The sequence below is a fragment of the Anolis sagrei genome, chromosome 3, assembly GCF_037176765.1.
Source record: "Anolis sagrei isolate rAnoSag1 chromosome 3, rAnoSag1.mat, whole genome shotgun sequence".
In the NCBI taxonomy this organism is placed as follows: domain Eukaryota; kingdom Metazoa; phylum Chordata; class Lepidosauria; order Squamata; family Dactyloidae; genus Anolis; species Anolis sagrei.
The window spans coordinates 14,421,852-14,449,784 of record NC_090023.1 but is presented as its reverse complement, the minus strand read 5'-3'; the positions used below and the strand labels follow the sequence as shown (position 1 = coordinate 14,449,784).

General features: G+C 41.9%; 1 protein-coding gene across 10 annotated transcripts in view; it reads left to right on the top strand.

The window, feature by feature from the left end:
- The window catches only part of DLG2 (discs large MAGUK scaffold protein 2), a 1,355,349-nt gene that overhangs the window by 209,880 nt on the left and 1,117,536 nt on the right, over positions 1-27,933 (top strand). For all 10 annotated transcript variants that reach the window (XM_067466492.1, XM_067466491.1, XM_067466494.1 and 7 more), the window contains exon 5: positions 13,700-13,798. In XM_067466492.1, the coding sequence (XP_067322593.1) occupies positions 13,700-13,798 (99 nt within the window). The remainder of the gene's footprint in view (positions 1-13,699; positions 13,799-27,933) is intronic.

Genomic DNA, 27,933 nt, shown 5'->3' with positions numbered 1-27,933 from the left:
CCTTTTCATAATGACACCAGAGGCACTTCAAGTGGCCAGCTCCTGGTCAAAGGAAATCTAGGATAATGCTGTGTTCTTTTAAATACATTATAATTGCACCCTCAATTTGCTTCTGACACCATAAATAAACCCCCTCCACTACGTTAGGAATTCGTTCAGACTTGATTTTCTATATTGTTTCACTCCAAACCTATTTTTTTCTTTTTCAAATGAATTCAAGTCAGTGATGCCATCATTCTTCACAATCTCTGTTGGCATAAGCCCCATTCTCTTCACTAGGGTTTGTACTGACCTCGGTACTTGGAGGATCAACTCACTTGTCTAATCTGCTTTCTTTATTTTAAATGCTATTTTCGAATTAGACATTTATCTTGCAGAGCAACAGGCTGAACAATCTGTTCAGTGCTGAAAGCCAAACTGGAAGCACCCCCAACTTTTGGAGGAAGGGCATCCTGTTGGATTTTTTGCATTACAATGGTGCAATTGTTGCAAAATTGTTGTGCAAAAAATTGTTGTTATATTGAGGCTTCAAATTGTGGCCAGTTTGTAAGCCGCCCTGAGTTCCCCCTCGGGGGTTGAGAAGGACGGGATAGAAATATTGGAAATAAATAAATAGCTGTGATTTTGTAAATAAGATACTTGTAACTTAACAGAAAGTATTCCCTGCAGGAACAAAATTGCATGCAAGTTCCTATTCGTTTCATAATATGCTTTCATACTGTGGAATTTCTAAAGGATCTGTTTGTGTGGCGGAGTCTCCTTCTTTGGAGGCTTTTAAGCAGAGGCTGGATGGCCATCTGCCAGGGGTGCTTTGAATGTGATTTTCCTGCTTCTTGGCAGGGGGTTGTATTGGATGGCCCACAAGTTTTACTGACCCTTCTTTATTGAAAATGGTCAACATAGACACATTGACACACTTTTTACATTTTGCATTTTTCTCAGAATTAGATTTCCCTGGTTTCCTCCTAAAATAACCTCCGATAACGGTATTACTTGAAACCATATAGATATACTTTGTACAACGGATTTCTCCTGAAATGGGAGAATTTATAATGACTGTTGGTTTTACTGATGGGTCTATGAATCGTAATAAAAATATTGATTGATTGAATTAAAGTAGGGATCATGAATACGAACCCGTCATGCACGTGTAATTTAGTGCAGTGTGGCAATGAAAATAGAAAAATCATTATTTTTTTTAAAGAAAAATATATTTAACCTGAGATAATATTTCTCTAGGAATCCACCATGCATTTACAATAGATTAACACCTACTGGAGGAGCTATAAATCCCTAAAGAAGAGTTCAACATCTAGTGCAGAGAACCGAATGATGGGTCTTGCTATGAATTTAACTATGCTGGTATTGGCTTTCATAGTGTAAAATAATAAAAAATGATAATAACTTTATTCTTGTATTCCACCACCATCTCCCCGAAGGGACTCAAGGCAGCTTACACATGGTGCAATTTGCCTAAAAACAAAACATAAAATAAACACAGTACAAAATACAATAAGTAAAACACATAGGCATAGAAAACATCAACTAAGAATCAATAAAACTGGGCTCATTCGTGTCTGATGGGGTGTGCCACATTTTCTCATTACCTTGGAATTGTTTATCTTGAACTGATAGATTTGGTGGAGGCTCCTTCTTTGGAAGCTTTTAAACAGAGGCTGGATGGCCATCTGTCAGCGGTGATTTGAATGCAATATTCCTGCTTCTTAGCAAGGGGTTGGACTGGTTGGCTCATGAGGTCTCTTCCAACTCTTTGATTCTATGATTCTATGATTTATGACCAGCGGCAGAGGGAATATGTAACTACCAGAAGCTATAAGGCCATTCTTTTGTGAGACATGGTATGAAGGGAGAAGGAGAGGGACTCATGGGATGATTTGGATAATTGAGGAATGAGTGGAAAGCTTGTAGAAAGAGGGAATGTTTGGCTCATTGACTAATGAGATAGAAGCCCATGTGAAAACTGAATTGCTTTACATATAAATGTGTTGTGTAATTATTCACCCTTCAGACCTGACAACATATATTGTACTGTGATCAATTATGCTTTAAAAGGACTTCAGGTAAACATGCTACTTCACTGGGTGATTTGATCCGATGTCCTGGCGAGCCCTATCTTTAGAAAGAGTGAGAACAAGCCCTATGAGGAGTGGCTTAAGGAGCTGGGCATGATTAGCCTGAAGAAGAGAAGGCTGTGAAGAGATATGATAGCCATGTATAAATATGTGAGAGGAAGTCACAGGGAGGAGGGAGAAAGTTTGTTTTCTGCTTTCCTGGAGACTAGGACGCGGAACAATGGCTACAAACTACAAGAAAGGAGATTCCATCTGAACATGAGGAAGAACTTCCTGACTGTGAGAGCTGTTCAGCAGTGGAACTCTCTGCCCTGGAGTGTGGTGGAGGCTCCTTCTTCAGAAGCTTTTAAACAGAGGCTGGATGGCCACCTGTCAAGGGTGATTTGAATGCAATATTCCTGCTTCTTGGCAGAATGGGGTTGGACTGGATGGCCCATGAGGTCTCTTCCAACTCTTTGATTCTATGATTCTATGAGTTGACCATCCCAGGCTGCAATTTCTGGGGTCAGCAGTGATCCTGGTGCTGGGACACAGGTCATCATAGTATTCTTTTGCCCCAGCATCACAATGTCCCACCAAATCTGATGTCTTCTTTTGCTACAATCAGTTTAAACTACATCTCATATAAGAAGGCATCAAATGACTTGGGAGCATGTGCCTTGTGAAACTCTCATCACCCTGAATGCTTAGCAAAAGACCAGAACCTCATGTTGCATTCTGAGCCAGAGCAGAAGTTCCTCAGAGAAAAGACGCTTGATTCATAATACATCTATGTAGCCTGAGCTGAAGCAATTTGTATTCTTAAGCTAGGAAGGACAATTGTCAGAGTGGTGGCTGGGCTTGTCCTTCATCCACTCCCTTTCACCTTCCTTGAGGCTTTGGTGTTCATGGAGGAATACAAATGGAGCAGCATTTTAGCATATCCCAATTGTTTGAGCTAGTCTCCTCTGACTGTGCATCCTCCTGATATCAGAGAAATACATAGCCTTAGAATTGAAAGGGACCATAATATCCATCTAGTCCAACATGCTACCATGAATGAATGTACATTAAAAACACTCCTAAAAGTTGTCCATTCAGCCTCTATTTAAAGCCCTTCCAAGATGGAGAGCATGAGATGGAGATCATGCTCCTAGGTGGTCTATTCCACAGTTAAAATTTTCTCAACAGTCAAGAAGTTCTTCCTAAAGCTTAGGTCAGTGTTTCTCACCTTTCCTAATGCCACGACCCCTTAAGATAGTTCCACATGTTGTGGTGTCCCCCAACCATAAGATTATTTTAGTTGCTACTTCATAACTGTAATTTTGCTACTGTTATGAATCATAATGTAAATATCTGATATGCAGGATATATTTTCATTCACTGGACCAAATTTGGCACAAACATCCGATATGCCCAAATTTGAATATTCATGGGTTTGGTGGGGGGGATTGATTTTGTTATTTGGGAGTTTTAGTTGCTGGGATTTATAGTTCACCTAAAATCAAAGAGCATTCTGAACTCCACCATGATGGAATTGAACCAAATTTGGCACACAGAACTCCCATGACCAACAGAAAATACTGGAAGAGTTTGGTGAGCATTGACCTTGAGCATTGACCTTGAGTTTTGGAGTTGTATTTCACCTACATCCAGAAAGCACTGTGGACTCAAACAACGATGGATCTAGAACAAACTTGGCATGAATACTCAATATGCAGAAATTTGAACACTGGTAGAGTTTGGGGAAAATAGACCTTGATATTTGGGAGCTGTGGTTGGTGGGATTTATAGTTCACCTACAATTAAAGAGCATTCTGAACCCTGCCAATGATAGAATTGGGCCAAACTTCCCACACAGAAACCCCACTACCAACAGAAAATATTGTGTTTTCTGATGGACTTTGGCGACCCCTCTGATGACTCCCCCAGTGGTCCTGAACCCCAGGTTGAGAAACAGGGGTGCTTCAAATGCAATTTTACTGCTTCTTGGCAGGGCGTTGGACTGGATGGACCATGAAGTCTCTTCCAACTCTATGATTCTATGATTCTATGAACCAATTCATTAATGTTGTAGTCTCTGGAGCAGATGGTTAAGATGACAGAAGGTTGGCAGTTCAAATACACAAAATGGGGTAAGCTCCCATCTGTCAGCTCCAGCTTTACATGTGGGGACATGAGAGAAGCCTCCCACAGGATGGTAAAACATCTGGACATCCCCTGGGCAATATCTCTGCAGATGGCCAATTCTCTCACACCAGAAGCAACTTGCAGTTTCTCAAGTTGCTTCTGACACAATAAAAATGTCCTTGTTGGATGGATCTTCAGGACTGAGCTCTCCCCTGTAGAACTAAAGATTATGTTGGATCCATATATAAAACCATGTGATTATAAAACAGTTCTGCTAATATCAATGAAACCAGGTTAAAGCCTTTAGTAGTGCAAGAAAAGCCACAACACACAAGCATTTTGACAAACTCTAAGCAAAATCAAGGCAGCATTGCCAACGGCAAAACACAAGGCGGCATTAAAAGCAATCTTCTTAGTTATCACTTTGATACCAGGTTGAAAATCACCACTGTTTCCCATTTACTTGGTTTTTTTTTTTGTCGTGTTGGGAGTGACTCCTGGTGTGTTTTTATCATCCTTGTGGGAGGCTTCTCTCATGTCCCCGCATGAGGAGCTGGAGCTGATAGAGGGAGCTCATCCGCCTCTCCCTGGATTCGAACCTGCGACCTGTCGGTTTTCAGTCCTGCCGGCACAGGGGTTTAACCCACTGCGCCACCGGGGGCTCCATATTTACTTGGTGAAGTACCTTGATATGTTGACATACCCTTCTTAGAGTATCTCAAAAACTTCTAAGTATGTTTTGTGTATGTGCCTTCAAGTTGCCTGTCAACTTGTAACAACCCCATTACTTTCCTAGCATTTCCTTAGGCAAGGAATACTCAGAGGTGGTTTTGCCAATTTCTTCCTCTGAAATCTAGATCTCATCTGTCCTAACCTGGATCATATTCCTTGGTGGTCTTCCATCCAAGTGCTAGCCAATTTTGATTTGGCTTAGCTTCCCAGATCAGACTTCAGGACATTTAGGTCCTTATGCTTCACATCCTTAATAAAAGGTCAGTTTTGCCATCCCAGTTGTCCACTTTGGCCGCACTGTCTGGAGATGATGGGGGAATTTCAGTCCAACATATCGAAAGGGCATCAAATTGTAGAACGACGAGACGCAGACACTGTTCTCAAACCAGGCCTGTTTTTCTCCTAGTTGATCATTTTCAGCCTCTACAGGTGCATGACTCACCGCTTTCTTATTATCTGCATTTTCTCCTGTTTCCTGTTCTTCTTGGGAGGCTCCATGATCCCTGCACAACTGTGAAATTAATTAATTTACATTAATATACTGTGAAATTAGTGACTCGGATGCATGCGGTGATGAGTTTTGCTCTTTCCCCGGTAGCTGTTTAAACAGTTTAATGATCACTATGACATTTCTTTTCAAAGCCCCTAATTTAATAAAAGTCAATATCTGCCAGCACGGTACATTGCTGGGCGTCTTTGATTACCAGGATGATGGATTAATCGACAGATTCCCAATGTCACCCACTATGTGCTGGTGTACCAGAGAGATCTATTTTGTTGCATGTTGTGAAAGATCAAAATGTTTGCTAGTGATCTGTAAAAACATGTCCCTCAATTAACTGTATGCACATTTTTAATTGACGCCTGCCTACGGCTGTGACTGATCTTTTAAAAAAAAAACCAAAGGGAGAAATTGTCAGATGTGACAAATTTGTTTATGGTGTTTGGGAATTATTTTTTTGGTGGATAATACAAATGATATTTCAAATGATGTAGCGTAAAAAACTTGAGTTAATTGCAGCTTGAAAACAAAACTGTGGAAAAACATTTTAATGCAGATGGGTGAATAGGTGGGAGACAGAAAGGGAACCCAGGATGAATGCATTAGTAGTCTAGAAATTGGGTATTCAAAGAGATCTTGTAGCTTTTTTGAATAACTTAGGCCTCAGCTTAGAGGTGGCCCTAGGTAATTTTCAATAGTAAGCAAACAGTATTTTGGTGCCCCCCCCCCCCCCCAACAAATCATTGATATATATTTTCTGTTCGTCGTGGGAGTTCTGTGTGCCATATTTGGTTCAATTCCATCATCGGTGGAGTTCAGAATGCTCTTTGATTGTAGGTGAACTATACATCCCAGTCACTACAACTCGCATATGTCAAGGTCTATTTTCCCCCAAAAGTGCCTCAAGAGCGCCCCTGGGAAAAATCAACTATACTGCAAATGCTTACTTTCAGGGCCATAGCCAGAAAAATTTTTTGGGGAGGGTTGACAATTGGGGGGGGGGGGGGGGGTTGAAAATTTCGGCGGGGGGGGGGGGTTTGAAACCTGCCTCCTAGCTCACGCTGAAGCAAAGAGCATAGCAGGGGGCAGAGCAACCTTCAATATAGCCTGCAGCTCCGCCCCTGTCAACCACCTCCACCAAGTCTGGCCTCCTTAATGAGAGCATTCAACACACACACCCCCAACTTGGTTGCTTCAGTACATCGGCTATTGCTGCAAGTAATGACAGTGTGAATAAATTGTCGATATTTGCTTGAGATAGTGCTTACAGTTCTGGAGGGACTCTTATTTTTTTGCATCTCACAGACTTAGCATGGGAATTTGGTTAACCAGTTAAAATTCATGAGTAAATCAGGTTTTTTTAAAAAATCTGAAACATTTCGGGGGGGGGGGTTGAACCCCTAAAACCACCCCCTCGCGACAGGCCTGCTTACTTTGCGTAATAGTTGAGCCGCCCCTGCCCCAGCTACACTTACTTGCTTTGAACTGGATCATACAGCAGTATAGACTCATATGATGCAGTTCAAAGCCGAATGTGAATTATCTGATTTGATCATCTGGATTATATGGCAGTGTAGAAGGGGCTGAAGACAAGGAAATTGGTGACATACTGTACTTCCCCCTGCCTGTTTGAAGGTCTGTCTCCAGTACTCAGTTTCCAATGAGTTTCTCCCTCACAAATATTTCCATTTCATTTCTATCTCTTCCTGAGTTTTTTTTATCATTTTATCGTGTTCATGTGGCCTGCCCATTGTGATTGTGATTTATCTCTCACTGTATTTTGTATTGCTTTTATTGTATTCTTATGTTTTATTTATTTTATTGCGATGTTTGTTTTGTGTTTTTGGTTTTATTCTGTTGTAATGCACTACTGGGCTTGGCCTCATGTAAGCCGCCCCGAGTGCCCTTTGGGGAGATGGTGGTGGGAAGGGCTGTCTATATGGGGCCAAATCCCGCTGTACTCACAGCAATAGCAACATTGGCAGTTTTATTTATTTATTTACTTTGCTTGTATACCGCAGTTTCTCGGCCCGTAGGCGACTCAACGCGGTTCACAACAAGAGCAAAAAGTCAATCCAACAACATACAGAATTTAAAAACCATTAACAACATAATATACAGGATAATGACACATCAATAACAATACATTAACGTCTCGTAACTAGAATCGTGATCCAATTCGTCATCCATAATTCCATTTCCTATATTCATCGTGTACATTGCACTGTTTATCCGAATGCCTGTTCAAACAGCCAGGTTTTTAGTTTTCTTCGAAACACCATTAACGAAGGGGCTGATCTAATGTCCATGGGAAGGGCAATTCCACAGCCGAGGGGCCACCACAGAGAAGGCCCTGTCCCTCGTCCCCGCCAGCCGTGCTTGTGATGCAGGCGGGATCGAGAGCAAGGCCTCCCCAGAAGATCTTAGAGTCCTGGTGGGTTCATAGGCAGAGATACGTTCAGATAGGTAGCTTGGGCCAGAACCGTTTAGGGCTTTATAGGCCAACGCCAGCACTTCATGATATAGAACCAAGGTTCCCAATCTGTGGTCCATGTACCACCAGTGCTCTGCAAGAACTAAAATATGGTCTGCAGCCTGAGCATCACTACACCATTGAAATCATCATCATCATCATCATCATCATCATCATCATTTAATTACTTATTAATCACCCTCCATCCAAGATACTCTAGGCGATTTACAAGCTAAATTGTAAAGGATAAAAATACATACATACAGATATTGATAAAATTAACATAGATCAAAAGCTCTAGTAAAAAGCCAGGCCTTAAGTGTTAGAATAAAAGGCCCTAAATCATGCATGGCTCTCATATAGGGTGGCAAGGAATTCCATAAGGCAGGGGCAGAAATAGATAAAGCTCTGTGTCTGGTCCTTTCCAAGTGCACTTCTCTAGGACCCGGGTTATGAGAGCGATTGGTCCCACAAAACCCTCTTATAGTGCTGAGGCTTATTAAATATGGTTTTCTGCGGGTGAGCAGATGCTGATTACTGGATGGCATATTTTCTGTATCAGAAACTAGAGCTGATATGGTCTATCCAATGCAATTTTCTGAATCAGCACCCCAAATCACCAAACCGAATCTAAAGCTGACCAAAAACTGATTCGGAACCCTTTTGGTACCAATGTTGGAGAATGGTCCCTGGTCAAGTGGTCCCTAGCCAAAGTGATCCCTGGTCAAAAAAAGGTTGGGAACCACTGATATAGAATGACTTCCAGTAAATGTCCTAAAACAGTGGTTCTCAACCTGGGGTCCCCAGATGATTTTGGCCTTCAACTCCCAGAAATCCTAACAGCTAGTAAACTGGCTGGGATTTGTGGGAGTTCTAGGAAAAAAACATCTGGGGACCCCAGGTTGAGAACCACTGTCCTAGGATGTTTTTGTTTTGTTTTGATCCAACTTTGTTCCACTTAAAACAAAGTTGGAGGATACTCCAGAGTTTGCTTGGAAATCCAGAATATTCCAGGACTTTAGGGCATTCTGGAGAGATGGATCTAATTCAACTCAATCTCTTGTCCAGATGCACACTGGTACCATCACCCTTTCCCTGTACAGGGACAAAGAATGGCTCATGCCTATGTTGACACTGTCACAGTTCCTAGCAAGCCACAGAGCTCTGTCCAAGTATCTTGCAGTCATCTGTCATGTCTGTAAGGTCAGAATGAGGCACACGCGTGATCTACAAGAAGGAAGGGAGATCTAACATCACAGACATGACAGGTGATGTCCAGGCTCTTGACTGGAGCTCTGTGAATGGCTAGGACTGGTAGGTGGTGGTAATATGAAAGAGAAGGTGACAGTCTGGTAGGGCTGATGTTGTCCCAGCTTGTCTGGATAACACCCCTAGATTCAGCTGGATCCAGGGCTGCTTTGGACCAGATGCGCCTTTGAGTGACCTGCTCAGTGTGGATGAGCCCTAAGTCAACTTAGTCTATGAAAGCTTCCCTTAGTCTCTTAAGTAGTACAAGATCCCTTAGCTGATATTCCAGACTAACATGACTATGTCTTTGAGTTCTACAGTTTAGGAATTATCAGCTTTTTTCAAGTATTCTATAAGACCAAAAAGTAGACTGGTGTTCTGCATTGCAGTTACAGGTTTGTGACTTGGAGTTATGAATCTGTAACTGGTTTTTATCTCCTTATGCTCCAAATTTACAATTGCACCAACTTACTTCCTTCATAAGGTAAAAGGTAGAAGGAAAAGAGAAAAACCCCACTGCAAGTTGACAGACTCAATCAAAGAAGCCATAGCCCTGAGTTCTTAGTAGGGCTCACCATAAGCTGAAGCTGACTTGACAGATCATAATCGTAATCATAATCACAATGAATTTATTACCCGCATCTCCTTATAGCTTGAGGTGGGATGCAACTCCACTAAAACAAGAGATAGAACAGTATTTGAAGGCATACAACAAGATACACAGAGTTAAAATACAAGTTGAAAAAAATGCAGATTAAAATTCACAACTTAAAATTGACCAGGTATGCCTACCAGAAGATGGTAGGCATACCCGGTCAATTTTGTCTTAAATTCTAACAGCAGATCTAGCTGTCAAATCCCTTTTGGTAGGTCATTCCACAGTCTATATTATAATGACAAAAAGAGCCTGGAAATATAATTGAAAAATGTTATGTACTACATCTAGTAGTTTCCTTTCAGTGGCACACTACATTAGGCATGGGCAAACTTCAGCTCTTCAAGTGTTTTGGACTCCAACTCCCAGAAATCCCAGCCAGATTACCAGCTGTTAGGAATTCTGGGAAAACACCTGGAGGGCCAAAGTTTGTCCATGCCTGCACTACATCCTGCCTGGGTTTTATTCCAAACCTACGTTCTGCCTGGTAGTTTAAGATCCACCGGCCTCGCAAATGTGTCTGGTGGGGACGAAGGACAGGGCCTTCTCAGTGGTGACCCCCTGCTTGTGGAATTCACTCCCTAGCAAGATTAGATTGGCGTTCTCTCTCCTTTCCTTTAGGAAAAAACTGAAATCCTGGTTTTGGAACCAGGCCTTTCGCCAGCAGGCACAACGGCACTTTGGACATTGAACTGGACCATATGATTGTTACAATAATGGAAACGGCTATATGACTGTATAAGTAATGTTATTGTTTTTAATCTACTATTTATTTATGGATTTATAGTGTTGTTATACTGTGATATTGCGGCATCGAATTGTTGCCAGTGTTAGCTGCTTTGAGTCCCCCCCTCAGGGGTTGGGAATGGCGGGGTAGAAATTTTGTAAATAAATAAAAAAATAAAAAATTGTTATATTCAAGTTTCTGAATTGCATCTCCAAATTAGATTCAGCATATTAAATCCAGAGAAGATAGATAATAGATAGATACTCATCACCCCATGGGCACAAAGCCACCAGCTGCCATTGCTTATAACTTCAATAAACACACAATATTCCCATTGATTACATTAGTTAATAAACTTTGCTTTCGCCTCATTATGAAAAAAAGTATCACGTTATAGGTAATGTGTAATTTTGCTATTCATGAACATTGCTTTGAGGACACACCTTTAGCTTCTCTTCTATTAATAAAGAGCACTTGATGGTTTTGGAAAGCTAAGTTGTTATGATGTGATTTTATGTATACAGATGCTTATTCCTGTGGTTAGGCAGCCTTTTGGTGGGCCATGTGAATGGAATGCCACCGCATGCTGACTTTTTATGAGCTGTGTGATGTATATAGCTCTAAATATTGTCAGCAAAGACCATTTTCATCTTGGGATTATACCTTTTCATTACAGCTGCTGAAGCAAATGGCAGCTCAAATGGACCTGGCAGTTTTATTCAATGGATGTAGTAGATGTCGTTATTGCTGAAAGATGAGAGACCCTATTTAGTGAAATGGATAACACACATTAAGGAGGCATGCAATATATAGGCATGGCAACATGAAATGGAAAAGCAATCTCTCACCAAACCCAAAACAGCTAGGAGAAATAATGGGTCAGCCAAAGAGGAACACGAAAGAGAGTTCAATTAACCTGAGATAGTTAGCAGGGGCTGGTATATACTGGGTAGTAAATCCAGGGGCAGTTCAGGAACAGAAATGATATTGACTGGCCCCAGAAGTGACCACATGGACCTGGCCAAGCTTTCTTTGGTGCCATTTTTGGTGTCCACATGGTCCAGCCAGACCAAGACTGCATTGGCCCAGTTGGACCATCACTTGACCCTCCTTGTTGCCATTGCTGCTCCCAGTCAGCTACAGAGCTCCATGAAAGTTTCTGGCTTTAATGGGCACCTGATTCTGACATCAGAAGAGGCATCTTCATAACCAGGAAGAAGAGGGGAGTTCAATCTCCCTATCTTCTTCCTGGTTGCATGGGCACCTTTGTTGTTAACATAATGGGCGCCTACAATGGCCATCAGTGCAGGGAAAAGAGATGGGTCAACCTACCAAATAGACAGTGGACCAGTCCAATAAGATTCAATCCAGCTGTCCAGACTGGCCCGAAGCCAATAATCTGGAATTTCAAGTAAAATCTGGAGCTTTCTTTGATTTTGCCCGAAGCATGGGAAAGCCCGTTTAACACAAGAAAACTCATAATACTCACCTGAAATTGCCCATGTCAATTTCCCCAAGGAATTTATACTGTGCTGTTGGTGCCATACACATATGTAAGTTCTCTTAGTTGGACTTTCTTGGCTTTTGTGAAATGGGTGTACATAATTCACAGTTGCATAAACAAAATTCCACAAGAGTAACAATCTCACATGTGCCTGTTGTTAATTCTAACCTTTGAATCCATTGGAAGAACACCTGTGCTGACTCATTATTCAACAAATGATTCAGAGGGTCTACTCTGGTTGGGATTAATCAAGAGGATTCCAGTCATATAATTGAACACGCTTGAAAAGCGTGAAAGTGTTTGCAGGTACCTTCAGTATGCTACTTTCTTCACTGGGGTGATACATAAGTAAACAATAAAAAATAGTCACACACATTAGCCAATACGCCATTGTTTCCACAGTTGTAGTGGCCAACACAACCTCAATAATAGTGGTAGAGCACAGCCACTGTATAACTATATGGATGCAGATTTATACTACGAAAGCACCACTTAGGATCTATGCTCTATACAAGCATGACATTAATGATAATGATAATTGATAATAATAATGTATTTATTTATTTACAGTATTTATATTCCACTCTTCTTACCCCACAGGGGACTCAGAGTGGATTACAATGCACATATACATGGCAAACATTCAATGCCATAGACGTACAACTTATATAGACAGACACAGCACCAATTTAACATTCCAGCTTTCCGGCTTCATGAGGGTATGCTCGATTCCGGCCACAGGGGGAGCTGCCACTTCACCGTCCACTTGTGACATCGAGTCCTTGATGGAGTACTTCCTCTTTCCTTTGCACACTGCTGGAAGGTTTTATGATGTTGTAAATTAGTTAAATTAGCCTCACCGCATAAAGCGGTATCTAAATTTCCGACTTGGCAGATGCAACTGTCTTTCGGGCTGCATAGGTCAACAGCAATTAATAGCCAGGAGCTCACCCTGACCAGGCTGGCTTCAAACTCATGACCTCTCAGTCAGTAGTGATTTATTGCAGCTGGCTACTGAGTAGCGGCACCCATTTGTAGCCTGCCCTATCTCTCCAGGGGGACTCAGGGTGGCTCACAACATAATAATGGAAAACATTCAATGCCAGTATAAAAATAAATAAATAAATAAATAAAAGCACACAATACATTACACAGTGAGTTTAAAGCAAGCAAGATTAGATACCTATCTTCAATTTACCATCAAAAATAGATGTAGTAGTTTACTATGCTTGGCACTACAAAATGGGTACTGTGATCTCTAGAAGCAGCACATGTTACCTTATTTACAGAAAAGGACAACTATAATGAATAAGGGATGGTGGTGACTATCTCATTAAGACATGTTATGACATTTTATACACAAAGGTATATAGAATTATGCATTATGTGGATAAAGTAGATGTTTGGGATGATCTGACTGATCTATATATGTGCAAGTTAATTTTAGAGTAAACATGGGCTGCCACCTACATCTCACATTTGCTGGTGTACTGCAATTCCCAGTAGTCCTGGCCAATTATGAAGAATGTTGGGAATTGTAGTTCTACAACTTCTGGCAAAGTGCCACCTCTGGGGGGAAAAGGATTCTGTTGTTGTGAAGATTGAGTTGGTGAACACAATTTACTTTATCAGAACATTTTCCTTCCTCCTCTCTAGACGGCAACTTCCAAGGAACCAGACAGATGGGCAACAAGTGAAGATCCGGATAAGGGGAACCAATCTTCTGATAACCATTCCACAGATAATGCTGCAAAGGTAGGAATATCATCCATATTCTCTATATGCTTGATCACAGAGCTGGCTAAGAAAATAAGCAGTTTCAGAATTTCAGCAACTGCAAAATGCTTTTGTTAGGTGTTGCTAGCATTTATGCATTAGGAAATATTCAGTAGGCTACCTGTCCATAGAATCCATTACAGTATTCACTAATAATTTAGACAAGTTGAAATCAAATTGAGACTAAATAGGACTAAGGGATGAAACAACAGAGGTATATAAAATTATGCATCGTATGGAGCGGAAATGGATAGAAATAAAAAAAATAATTTCTATTATACATAATGGCAGGTGCCAGCATCTTTGTTGAGGTGAAATAGTATTTACTATTCTTGTGAAAAATGGTTTTCCTGGCTATCACAAAGCAGGGTGATACACACTAATAAATGACTAATAATCTTGGATAATTTTCTCCTAGCATCTGAATGCTCCACTATGATGGGGAACAATTATTCTGCTAGAAGAACATATGGCGAGAAATGTGTTTTCTGCACAAAGATATCTGTTTTCTGTGTAGAAAAACATAATTTCTTACATTAGAAACCTTTTTTTTAAAATATAAAGTAAGTTTTTGTTCAGAAAAAAAAGTTCTTTTCTATGTAGTGTAACTCCTCCACAACTTCTTGAATATTGGAAAGAGTAGATGGGGGTGTTACCATCATTATCCATGCCCTGGGAAGAGGAGAAACTAGCCAAAGATGTACAGTGGTCCCTCGTTACTTTGCTGTTCACTTTTTGCGGAGTTGCTGTTTCGCGGTTTTTCAATATGGGCTTAAGAGCATTTGTCTGTATGGAAAGGCTGCCTCTCCGGATAAAGCCAGAGCTCAGGATTATGTGAACAACATGTTCAAGAAGGGTTATGTAGTGTATACATGTTTGGGGAGGATTTATAAAGACTTAAAATAGTGTATAACTACTAAAATAATGTATAAATACAGGGTGAGGCAGCACAACTTCCTTTTTTCAAAACTTAATAAAACCCATTGTAAGAATCAGAACTTTTTTTTATATATAATGTAGGTGCATATCTAAAGTTTTGTTTTATGTAGTTTTGAAGATCAAATTCGGTAGGTCACGTCCCCCATTCTCCATACACTGAGTAAACCGATTTCTGGCATTTGTCATGACTCTTGCCAGCATAGCAGGTGTTATGTTGGCAATTTCTTCCTGGATGTTGGTCTTCAAATCTTGTAGGGTCCTTGGACGGTTCACATAAACACAGGATTTCATAAAAACCCATAGAAAAAAATCACAAGGGGCCAAATCTGGAGAGCGGGCCAGCCACTCCAAATCCGCTCGAAAAGTAGGCCTCAATGGCAAAAGCAGTCTCCTCACTGTTCCAACGCATGATGGCAACTGAACTGTGTCAGGACAAAACTTTATACTCCTGCCTCTCGAATGAGACCACTAGCACTCCATCTTCTACCGACTGAATGGCAGGCATTTTTAAAAAGGAAGTTATGCTGCCTCACCCTGTATTAAAATAAATATAGCGTCCCTACTTCACAGATTTTCACTTTTCGCGGGTGGTCCTGGAACATAATACCAGCGATAAGTGAGGGAACACTGTACAACTCTAGACCTTACTGGAACTGTTCAAGGTGCTGAACATTACATTCCAATTAGGCTCTGCTTCTTTAGAGAGTTTCTTTAAAGTTCAGACTAACGTCCAGAACAGATTCACCACCGCAGTGACATGGTGCCACAAGTATCCACCATTAAAATTTATTTAGTTATTTATTTCGAGCATTTCTACCCCGCCCTTCTCAACCCCCTAGGGGGGACTCAGGGCTGCTTCCAACCGGCACATATTCAATGCCTACAATTCAACATAGTAAAATATATAACAACAATAACTATAAATAATTAAAACATTCAATTAAAAGAATAACAACTAATAAAAAAGAAAAGACAGTATGGTGGCCAACGTTTCGCCAAGTTCTGTAATCCATAAATCCATTCAGCATTATCATAATCCTTTCCAAAGCTCCAGTCGTCATTGTCTTATCAGTCTGCCAGATTACCCAAAGGCCTGGTCCCATATCCATGTTTTTAATTTCCTTCAGAAAGAGAGGAGGGATGATGATGATCTAATTTCCCCGGGGAGTGAATTCCACAGGCGGGGGGCCACCACTGAGAAGGCCCTGTCCCTCGTCCCCACCAGCCTCACTTGTGATAGAGGTGGGGCCGAGAGTAGGGCCCCTCCAGAAGATCTTAAATTCCTAGGTGGGATGTAGAAGGAGATATGTTCGGACAGGTAAAAGCCACAAATAAAAGCAGCTTGCTGAACATTACATCAAAACTAGGACCAATATCTTTAAAGCTCAAACTAAATCCAGAATCAAAGGGTTGACTTCAGGTGAAAGTAGACCAGAGGCACTTGGAAGATTTCTAGAGACATATTCTCTCATCTTAAGAAAATAGTATTCTTTGTGTGTGTGTGTGTATTTTCACTTTTGGGAGGAGGGGTCCTGTGCTTCTATCCCCTGTGAAAATGGAAGGCCTATATTAGTTGCCTTTGGAGCTTTTTTAGAAAATCAAGATATTACTACTAAAATGATTTCAATGATGTTATCAATGCTGCTACTTCTACTGCTAAAGGACATGTCATAAATATGTGTTGTGTTCTGTGTATGTTTGGCTTCTTTTGAAGGATTTTCTCAGGAGGCATGACTGAAGGAGGCATGTGTCTTTTACATTTGTATTCCTTCCATTCCACTTGTGTGAAGACCACTGTGATAATGTCAGCTAGTACAGGAATATTTGGCACAGGGATAAAATCCTGTGATGAACATGTCAGCTGGCATGTGCACAAAACTACACAGTGTTGCAATGTCGGTAATATGCTGTGATGTTACAATGGGTGTGTGTCCATGATACAATGGTAGCCAGAGGAGTGACTGATGTGCAATGGCTTGATGTGTGATGGATACTGATGCAAATCATGGCGCTTCTCAATGTGCATCAGAAAACCTGCAAGCAAGCGCCAGAGCATAACAGGGCCACCTGCTACATGTCGGACATGCCCAATGCACATCTTCTCAAATCACCAACTTGGTTTCATAGCATTTTGGCTATACAGCTATGTTATGGAATGTAGGCTATGATGCAGGATTTTGGCCATCATCTGCAAGGTATATTTTAAAAATAGCAAGACAGTACAGCCCCATATCTACAGAGTATGCATTTACTACCAAACTCACAAATTTTGTATTCTGTATTTTGTATTTTTGTATTTTGTCTGTTTGTTTGCTTTGTTCTGTTAGAAATGTAATATAATTGACTGGTTGCTGATGACTCGATAAATAAATAAATTTCAGGACTTCATATGGATACATGGAACTATGGGTAAAAACAACCCCCTCTGTCCCTTTATTCTGCTGAGACATGAATGGTTCAGCTTCTTGTGCCTGTCTCACCCAAACAAGGGACCTCTGTCCACTTAGTCTTCTGAATCAAATGTGAGAGAACAACTCAAGTTCAGAAACTCAAGTTCAGAAAACTCAAGTTCAGAAACTCAAGTTCAGAAAAAAGGATAAAGATAAAGGTTCCCCTGACATTAAATCTAGTTGTGTCCGACTCTGGGGGTTGGTGCTCAACTCCATTTCTAAGCCGAAGAGCCGGCGTTGTCCGTAGACACCTCCAATTTCATGTGAATGGCATTACTGCATGGAACGCTGTTACCTTCCCACCGGAGCGGTACCTATTGATCTACTCACATTTGCATGTTTTCAAACTGTTAGGTTGGCAGAAGCTGGGGCTAACAGTGGGAGCTCACCCTGCTCCATGGATTAGAACTGCCAACCTTTTGGTCAGCAAGTTCAGCATCTCAGTAGTTGAAACTTTCCATTGATCAAAAGATGTGGGGTCTAGCAACCTCTTACAAACCACAGGCAAACTCCAGTTTGGTAAACAGCTCTCCAGAAGTAGAGACCTTATTTAAAACAGAGGTGCTGTGCTGGCACAGCAGTGCCAGGAGATTTGAATTCCTTTTCTTGCACTGCTAGTTTGCATGAATCTATTTAAGCCATGCATTTTGCAATAAGGTAGCTTCCCTCAGGTTGCAATCATAGGGCCAACAACTTGGCAATCATCGTTAGAATCTTTAGACCCGCCCCTTTTCCCAGGGTTTTGAAGGCAAAGGAGAACCTTTGTTCAGTCTCACTGTTTTGGAGCCTAACAGCAGGACGTGTGGGTCTCTCTCTCTCACCTGCACAAAGGCTTCACTTCTGGGGGAATACAACCAGCTCTGCTGGGGGAGTAAAGGAACTTCTCACAGCTTTTGCTGGGGGAATACAGCCAGCTCTTCTGGGGGAGTAAAGGAATTTCCACAGCTTTTGCTGGGAGAATACAGCCAGCTTTTGCTGGGGGTTAAAGAAATAGATCCACAGCTCTGCTGGGGAGTAAAGAAATAGTTCCTACAGCCTTCATGGAGAAACTAAAGGACACCTTTTAGCTTGGCAGATCTACAGGAACCTTGCCTGGTAAGGGACCACTCTGGCTATCCATAAAGCAGCTTGGAGCTGGGACTAGGGGCCTCACGCCAGCAAGGTAAAGAGAGATTGCCTAGGGAGGGGTCAAAGGATTTCCAGCTAATCACCTCCCAACAAAAGATTCTCCCAGGCAGTAAGAAGCCATTCCTTGAAACTGCTAGGCCATTAATCACACTTACCTCAAACAGACAAGAATTCTTTCTCTTACCCTGGATGTTCTACTGATATATAAACCCCCTTTTCCTAGTTTCCAACTAACTTCACAACCCAATCAAACCACTCCTGACAGATGGCCATCTCTATTTTAAAAACTGCCAAAGAAGGACTCTCCACCAGAGGAAGAGGTTCAACAATTAAACCTTCTACTCCCCAGGAGAAACATGAGAACTCACTCATGGAAGGGGAAGAGATGCAGAAAGGCAGGCTGTGTGACTGGAAAACATCAGAAAGCAACTGCACATATTTTATGCCATAGAATCCTTAAAGTTACAGGAATCCTTGGCTGTGTTTTAGCCTCCCTCAGTGAAAATTAATTTATTAGGCACTATATTTTTGCCAGTAGCTTTTTTCAATTTAGGGCTCTGCTTGCTTCCCACAACAAATTATGACTTAGTTTTCAGGTAACTGGAACAAGACTGGGTGCTCAGGGAAGTAAGATTACTTATGTATTGACAAAATAATGATAGCTATAGCTGTGCGCCGAGCAGCAGCTAAAGTGAATGGAGAAATAGGGGTATCACCATGAATTTTCTTTGTTATAGCTCTCTTTTGTCACAAATAATCACCTCCCAGCTTGCCAGGTAGAAGTTAAGAGGGTCAGGGTCTCCATTATTATAAATCATGCAATATTTTCACAAGTTTTTCAGCATTTGTTTTTCAGACCTCTGACCATTTTGTTTCCTTCTTTTGCTTTCGCAAAGTGAATTAAAATGATGTAGGTTTCCCTCTTCCTAACAGCCTCAACTTGGAAAGATAAAAGAAAAGAACACAGAAGCGGATAGGGATAGGGATTTGATTGTTTGGTTTCTGAAATGTCACACAATACATTTCTTTCTTTTTTTAAAAAACATAATAGAGGAAAATGTGAGCTATTATGTCTTGCCTAGAAACTAATATACATACCCAGGAAAGGTTTTCAGAGCAACAATTATGGGAGCATGCTATCTTAAGAAGACAAGATGAAGAAAGTAGTGTAGACTCTTGTTGTTATTGATTTGTTGTGAATTTTCCAGGCTGTATGGCCATGTTCCAGAAGCATTCTCTCCTGACATTTTGCCCACATTTGTGGCAGGCATCCTCAGAGGTTTTGAGGTCTGTTGGACCTCGCCAATCCCTCTCCAATGGCAGAAATACAGCTTAATGGTGTAACATTAGAAAATGTTGACCATTTCCGCTACCTTGGCAGCCACCTCTCCACAAAAGTCAACATTGACACTGAAATACAACACCACCTGAGCTCTGTGAGTGCAGCTTCCCCCCCCCCCCCCCGAATGAAGCAGAGAGTGTTTGAGGACAGGGACATCCATAGGGACACCAAGGTGTTTGTTTATAAAGCTATTGTCCTCACAACACTGCTATATGCCTGAGAAATGTGGACTATCTACAGACGTCATATGCAAATCCTAGAATGATTCCATCAGCGTTGCCTCCAAAAAATCCTGCAAATCTCTTGGGAAGATAAGCAGACAAATATCAGCGTGCTGGAAGAAGCAAAAACCACCAGCATTGAAGCGATGGTCCTCCGCCATCAACACCACTGGACCAGCCACGTTGCCCGGATGCAGTTGCTCTACTGCGAACTCAAGAAGGGAAAATGGAATGTTGGTGGGCAGGAAAAGAGATTTAAAGATGGGCTCATCTTGTGGATTTCAGTGGCTTCTCTGTGTAGCCTGACATGGTGGTTGTTAGAGTGGTCCAACATTTCTGTGTTCTCAAATAATATGCTGTGTCCAGGTTGGTTCATCAGGTGCTCTGCTATGGCTGACTTCTCTGGTTGAATTAGTCTGCCATGCCTTTCATATTCCTTGATTTGTGTTTGGGCAAAGCTGCATTTGGTGGTCCTATGTAGACTTGTCCACAGCCACATGGTAGACTCCTGCAGAGCTGAGGGGATCCCTCTTGTCCTTTGCTGAATGTAGCATTTGTTGGATTTTCTTAGTGGGTGTCTAAATAGTTTGGATGTTGTGTTTTTTTATCAGGAATTTCAGTATGGGGTTTCTGTGTGGGAAGTTTGCCTCAATTCTGTCGTTGGTGGGGTTCAGAATGATCTTTGATTGTAGGTGAACTATAAATCCCAGTAACTACAACTCCCAAATGTCAATGTCCCCCAAACTTCATATGTGTCCATATTTGGGCTTATGGAACATTCGTGCCAAGTTTGGTCCAGATCCATCATTGTTTGAGTCCACAGTGCTCTCTGGATGTAGGTGAACTACAACTCCCAAACTCAAGGTCAATGCCCACCAAACCCTTCTAGTGTTTTCTGTTTGTCATGGGAGTCCTGTGTGCCAAGATTGGTTGAATTCTATTGTTGGTGGAGTTCAGAATGCTCTTTGATTGTAGGTGAACTATAAATCCCAGGAACTACAACTCCCAAATAACAAACTCAGTGTTTTGAGTGATGGTCACTCCTTGGGTTAGTAGGTACTGCAGCCAACCTTCCATCCCTCTTTCTCTCTCGCCTTCCATCCTTCTCTCCCTCTTTCCTTCGTTCCTTCCTTTTTTTCCTTTCCTTCTCTCTTTCTTTTATTTTCCTTCTTTCTTTCCTTTCTTTCTTCTCTCCCTTTCCTTCCTTTGCTCTTCACTTCCATCCCTCCTTCTCTCTTTCCTGCTTTCTTTCCCTCCCTCTTTCTCTCTCTCCTTTCTTCTCTGCTGCTTCCCTTGCTTCCCTTCTTTACCTCTTGCCTGGGCGCTGGAAGGAAGGATCCTCGCTCACCCAGCGCCACCCCTTTTTTCTGCCATGGCTGCGGGACGCCTTCTCACCTGTTTGCCAGTTGGGCATGTGCCGTTGGTGCCTCTCGTGCTGGTTGTGCTCGCGGGGTAGGGGGGAGAGAATGGGTTTGGATGCATGCGCAGTGTTCTCTTAAAATTTAAGGTCTTACTGTTTTTTGGGAGGAATTTTTTTGAGTGCAGGACATAGATTGCTCTGAATGCTGTGTTCTGTCCAAATTTGGTGTCAATTCCCTCAGTGGTTTTTGAGTTCTGTTAATATCACAAACGAACATTACATTCTTATTTATATAGATTTGTGGTATTTGTACCTTCCAATGATGGCAAGATCTGGCTGATCATTTTAGAGTTAGAGGGAGATAGAGATGAATTGCACACTTTTAGGACTGATGCCGATGTGTAGCTGTAAACATTTCAAATTAAGCACTAAAAGACAACATTGACCTCGCACATCCTTATAGCCTGGCAATCCTGCCGCCACCAGAGGGAAATTAATTTTGCTTGAATTTTGCTTTGCTTGACTTGCCTTCTCAAATTAGGAAATCAAGCTTCGGCATCTATGTGCCTTCTAGCCCTCTTTTATGTCATTTCTCTTTTTCTCTCTTGGCAAAAGAGCCAAAACGTCAAGCTAAACACTTATACTAATCTGTGGTGAGAATGGACAAATTGATAATGTATAATCTGAAGGCAATTTTGCTTTCTTTAAGAGTGTCACTTTCCAAAAAGGGCTATGTCAGATTGAATGTTTCTTCAACTATGACTAACTGAAGAGTTTTTTTTTAAAAAAAATACATCCCATGTCTATATGGGCAGCGGCTAGGATGCTAACTGGGGCTCATTATCAAGAGAGGTCTACCCCTCTGTTTAAGGAGCTCCATTGGTTGCCATTTATTTTCCGAGCCCAATTCAAGGTGCAGGTGCTTACCTACAAAGCCCTAAACGGTTTGGGACCACCCTACCTGCGCGACCGTATCTCCATCTACAAGCCCACACGCTCACTTCGATCATCTGGGGAGGCCCTGCTCGTGATCCCACCCACGTCGCAAGCGCGCTTGGTGGGGACACGGGACAGGGCTTTCTCTGTGGCGGCCCCCCGACTTTGGAACGCCCTTCCAAAAGATCTCCGACAGGCCCCTACCTTAGCAGTTTTCAGAAGGAATTTAAAAACCTGGCTGTTCCGCTGTGCCTTCTCAGAATAGGAACCCCCATCCCAAGCCATAGTAGCACTTTAGCACAACTAATGTCGCTGCACACCGTACTTTTATCCTACGTTCCTCCTACCATTTCAGCACTTTTAACCCTGTACCCCATTGCACCGGCCGAGCCAGTTTTAAATAATGTCTTGATGTATTGCCATTGTTGTTGTTTTGCTTAATTGTTTTGATTTGCTTTGTTTATTGTTGTGTTACGTTTTTTATTGTATTGTGTTTTGAGGCTTCGGCCTGTGTAAGCCGCATCGAGTCCTTCGGGAGATGCTAGCGGGGTACAAATAAAGTTAATAATAATAATAATAATAATAATAATAATAATAATAATATATTTTCAGTGTGTTTATAATAGTGTAATCCTGTATCCATATCTATCCAGAAACAAGTCTCCTTGAGTTCACTGAAGTTTAGTGCCAGGTAGGTAGTTATTGAATCAAAGTTGGAAGAGACCTCAAGAGCCATCCGGTCTAACTCCATTCAACCATAGAGAAATTCCCAATCAAAGCACTCCCGACAGATGGCCATCTAGCCTCTATTTTAAAAAAACCTCCAGAGAATCATAGAATCAAAGAGTTGGAAGAGACCTCATGTGCCATCCAGTCCAACCCCCTGCCAAGAAGCAGGAATGTTGCATTCAAATCACCCCTGACAGATGGCCATCCAGCCTCTGTTTAAAAGCTTCCAAAGAAGGAGCCTCCACCACACTCCGGGGCAGAGAGTTCCACTGCTGAACGGCTCTCACAGTCAGGAAGTTCTTCCTCATGTTCAGATGGAATCTCCTCTCTTGTAGTTTGAAGCTATTGTTTCGCGGCCTAGTCTCCAGGGAAGCAGAGAACAAGCTTGCTCCCTCCTCCCTGTGGCTTCCTCTCACATATTTATACATGGCTATCATATCTCCTCTCAGCCTTCTCTTCTTCAAGCTAAACATGTCCAGCTCCTTAAGCCACTCCTCATAGGGCTTGTTCTCCAGATCCTTGAAAAGTCCACTATGCTCTGAGAGAGTTTAATCTACTCTAAAATCAGGGCAGCAAATAAAGAACAATACCCAGAAAACAGAGGAATTCCAGACAGGAAACATTCAGGGCCAGTTAACACCACCCAACAAATAATAATATGCTTCTAGAACATGGCCATATAGCCCGAAAAACCTACAGCAACCCAATAATAATATTATAATAATAACTTTATTTTTATACTTCACCTCCATCTCCCCGAAGGGACTCAGGGCGGCTTACATGGCAACAAGCCCAAACAAAGATAGGCTGTTGTCAATAGGCTGAGAAAGGCGGTATACAAGTATAGTAAATAAAATAATAAAATAAAACTTAGATTAAAAACACAGTGCAGTAAAATAAACACATAATAAAAACATAACACAACACCATAAAACAATCAATAGCCTGAACAACGATAAATACTGAACTCGGGGGGTAGGAGCTTGTGCAATATAGTTTCAGGACAGGGGCTGGTGGAAAAGTACAAGAGCTAACACCTCCCAACAAAGGATTCCCCCAGGCAGGAAGCAGCCAGGCTTTGAAGTTACAAGGCTATTCAATGCTAATCAAGGTGGCCAATTGCAACATTCACACTTGCCTTCAACAGACAAGAGTTCTTTTTCCCATCTAGGACATTCCACAGATATATAAACCCCACTTGCGTAGTTTCCAACAGACCTCACAAACTCTGAGGATGCCTGCCATAGATGTGGGCAAAACGTCAGGAGAGAATGCTTCTGGAACATGGCCATACAGCCCGTGTTTAGGTGGGATCTCTTTTCCTTTATTTGTAAAACTACACTTACGTAGCTGTGAACTGAATTTGCCAGTTGCACAATAGTTTTAAAAAATCCATAGGATTTCTGCCTCTGTCTTCTTGGTTTTGGCAAATGTGAATTTGGGAGAACATGTTTGCCAAGATAAAGTCTAGTTTAGCCCAGAATCATATTTATTATTCCTCATTATGATGAAAAAACCGCCAGTTTTCTTTAAAAAATGAACTTAGTGGATTACTAAAAAAAGAAAAAACAAGGCAAAATATACAGATCAAATTACAATAAAATGTTTAAACTGCAAAAAAATGCATGTCTTAATAAGCTAAGCAGGATGAAACAATTCAATGGTTGTTTAAGTAATACTAGATAGCTGTTGGTAGCCATTGAGATTAATGCTTGATGAATTGTGACGGCACGAGTGGCGCCACCTGTGTGTAGAACTTTAAAGTGCAAAAGTTTAAACTGTATAACATGCCCGTACTTGCTTACTTTGTAAATGTATAGTTGGATTGATTGGTTATTTATAGCTGTCAATCAAGGTTGTTTGCACCAGTTATATTGCTTCTTCAGCCTAATTGCTTGGCTCCACCTCTTCCTGGAGGAGGGCAGAGCTTTTCCTTTTCCATTCTACCATCAAACTTTCTATCTGTGCTGTCGCACGCTGGGCCTGTGCATAAGACTGTAGACAGGACATAAATTCCGTATGCCCAACAGGATGCTGGGGCTGCCTCAGATTAAAGGCCCTTGGATTTCCTTAAAACAGAGTCTTTAGATTGCTTAAAGGTTCAACAAAGGTCTTTATTATTGATGAAAACAACCAGGTACTTTAAAGCTTTCTTAACAGTCTATTGGCTCTCTCTCAATCTTGTCCACAGGGAACAGGCACTATCTTAATAACTGTATACTAACTAATGGGGAAATCCTTAACTTCTAATCTGGGCATTCTGTACTTGCCTCTGTTGGCGTGGACCCCTGCACCAACTGTTTCTGGCTTCCGCGAGTGACCCTTACCAAGCAGAGCTTTGTAGACTTCCAAGGGAAAAAAAGTTCAGGTTTTGGTGATGGCTGGCTGAAGTCCCTCAGCAAAGGAGCTGTAAGGCTGTACGATCCTCGGCCAAGCTGTGGGCTGTATAACCCCGGCCAAGCTATAGAAGATGAAGCTTTCTACAGGAGCTCTTGGTATTGTCCTGCATAGAAAGCTTCTCTGTGTTGACTGAACCCAAACTGGCTCCTATTCCCTCCAAAACCCAAAAAAGGGGGTGGGACCAAGGAACCTAACTATAATTGACAGGTGGCTTGCCCTATGATTGCAGCCAAAAGAAGCCACCTATCTGCAGAGTCCCTGACACTTAGGACTATAACAAACATTAAATGCAAAGCAAACAAAATTGGAGCTCCTGGTGCAATTGTACCTGCACACTATCAGATAGACGTGAGAAAGAGACTTGGCTCTAAAGCCCTTAATTAAGTTACCTCTCATCACCAATTCTAAGGTTTTACCCTTGGGACTCATACTTCATGCCCAGATCGCCCTGGACAATGTTGAGGAGACCCAAGAGCTTTCAAACTGGTCCTTTGGCATCAAAAGGAAGATTCTGTTCAACATAGGCCATTGGACTGGGGGTTGTGTTTGTTCCAACCTTTACAGCCATTGAGAAAAGAGGGAACAGGAAAAACTTCTCAGCTGCAAAATCTCCTTGGACCCAAGACAACCAGAGACTGTAATGTATATTTCCTTTACCCCTTTGAAATTTCCAGCTTATTGCCTTAAAGGGATAACTCTTTGTGAACAATAAAACCTATTTTGAGTTATCTACAGTGTTTTGGTTCGTGGGAGTTCCAGTTCTCTAAAGGAAGGCAAGAAGGAATCCCCTGGGGGAAAGATGTCACGTCTATATCTCTTTCACTAAGAGTTATAGCCCCCAGGCGTGACGGCATATGAATGCTTTTCTGCTGCCCTGGAGACTTTGATGTCATAGAATAATAGAATCATAGAATCAAAGAGTTGGAAGAGACCTCATGGGCCATCCGGTCCAACCCCCTGCCAAGAAGCAGGAACATTGCACTCAAATCACCCCTGACAGATGGCCATCCAGCCCCTGTTTAAAAGCTTCCAAAGAAGGAGCCTCCACCACACTCCAGGGCAGGGAGTTCCACTGTTGAACGGCTCTCACAGTCAGGAAGTTCTTCCTCATGTTCAGATGGAATCTCCTCTCTTGTAGTTTGAAGCCGTTGTTCCACGTCCTAGTCTCCAGGGAAGCAGAAAACAAGCTTGCTCCCTCCTCCCTGTGGCTTCCTCTCACATATTTATACATGGCTATCATATCCCCTCTCAGCCTTCTCTTCTTCAGGCTAAACATGCCCAGCTCCTTAAGCCGCTCCTCATAGGGCTTGTTCTCCAGACCCTTGATCATTTTAGTCGCCCTCCTCTGGACACATTCCAGCTTGTCAATATCTCTCTTGAATTGTGGTGCCCAGAATTGGACACAATATTCCAGGTGTGGTCTAACCAAAGCTGAATAGAGGGGTAGCATTACATCCCTAGATCTAGACACTATGCTCCTATTAATGCAGGCCAAAATCCCATTGGCTTTTTTTGCCGCCACATCACATTGTTGGCTCATGTTTAACTTGTTGTCCACGAGGACTCCAAGATCTTTTTCACACGTGGGACAATGGCTTCAAACAACAGGAAAGGAGATTCCATCTGAACATCAAGAAGAACTTCCTAACTGTGAGAGCTGTTCAGCAGTGGAACTCTCTGCCCTGGAGGGTGGTGGAGGCTCTTTCTTTGGAGGTTTTTAAACAGAGGCTGGATGGCCATCCAGTCCAACCCCTGCCAAGAAGCATGAAAATCACATTCAAAATACCCCTGACAGATGGCCACCAGAAATCAGAAATTGCATTTACCTAAAACTCATGCCATTCCACCATTCATTTCCTCCAACATTGTAAGGCGTCTTATCGAAGCTAGCGCTTTATCACCACAGAATGCATACCAATGAGAAAAACGAACTGCTGTCAGAATTACATGAACCGTGCACGCATTCCTCACTTCCTTGCTCTTCATATATTACAAATCAAATTGCAGTTCGGGGGATTTTCTGCTTCCAAAATAACCCTATTTGATTGGGTGCTTCTTTTATAGATCCCACGTTATCCATCGCGGATCCAGCCTTATGTTTTATATAACGATTATGACCCATAATGATACAGCTGTTTGTCTTTCATTACCTACGTGATCTCTGAGTACGAAGGAAACCGGAGGCAACTGAATTATGTATGCAGCACCGGTTTATATAGCAGAAGGGAAAAGATGAAGCTGCAAAGCAATAAAAAGTACACGGTGCTCAGAAGGCAGCAGCAGCTCTTCTTTCCAAAGCAGCTCTCAGCTCTGAAGCAATACTACGCTCTCCAGATTTCATTTTAATTTCCATCACTTTCCCAGTAGGAAGAAACTCACAGCATTATTCCAAAAGTGCCACGCGTACATTTTAAAGAGCAAACCAACCTTGTAAAGCGAGGAGCTGTTTTTCCTAATAGTGCATCATTAGCACAAAAATGACATCACTTTCTTAAAAAAAGTATAATGACACAGAACTCTCTCCATAAGTGAGACAAAGAAGAAAACTGGTGATATTCAACTTAGTTTCTGCTCTACTTTGGAAAGCTTAGAGCTGAGAAATGAAGTCT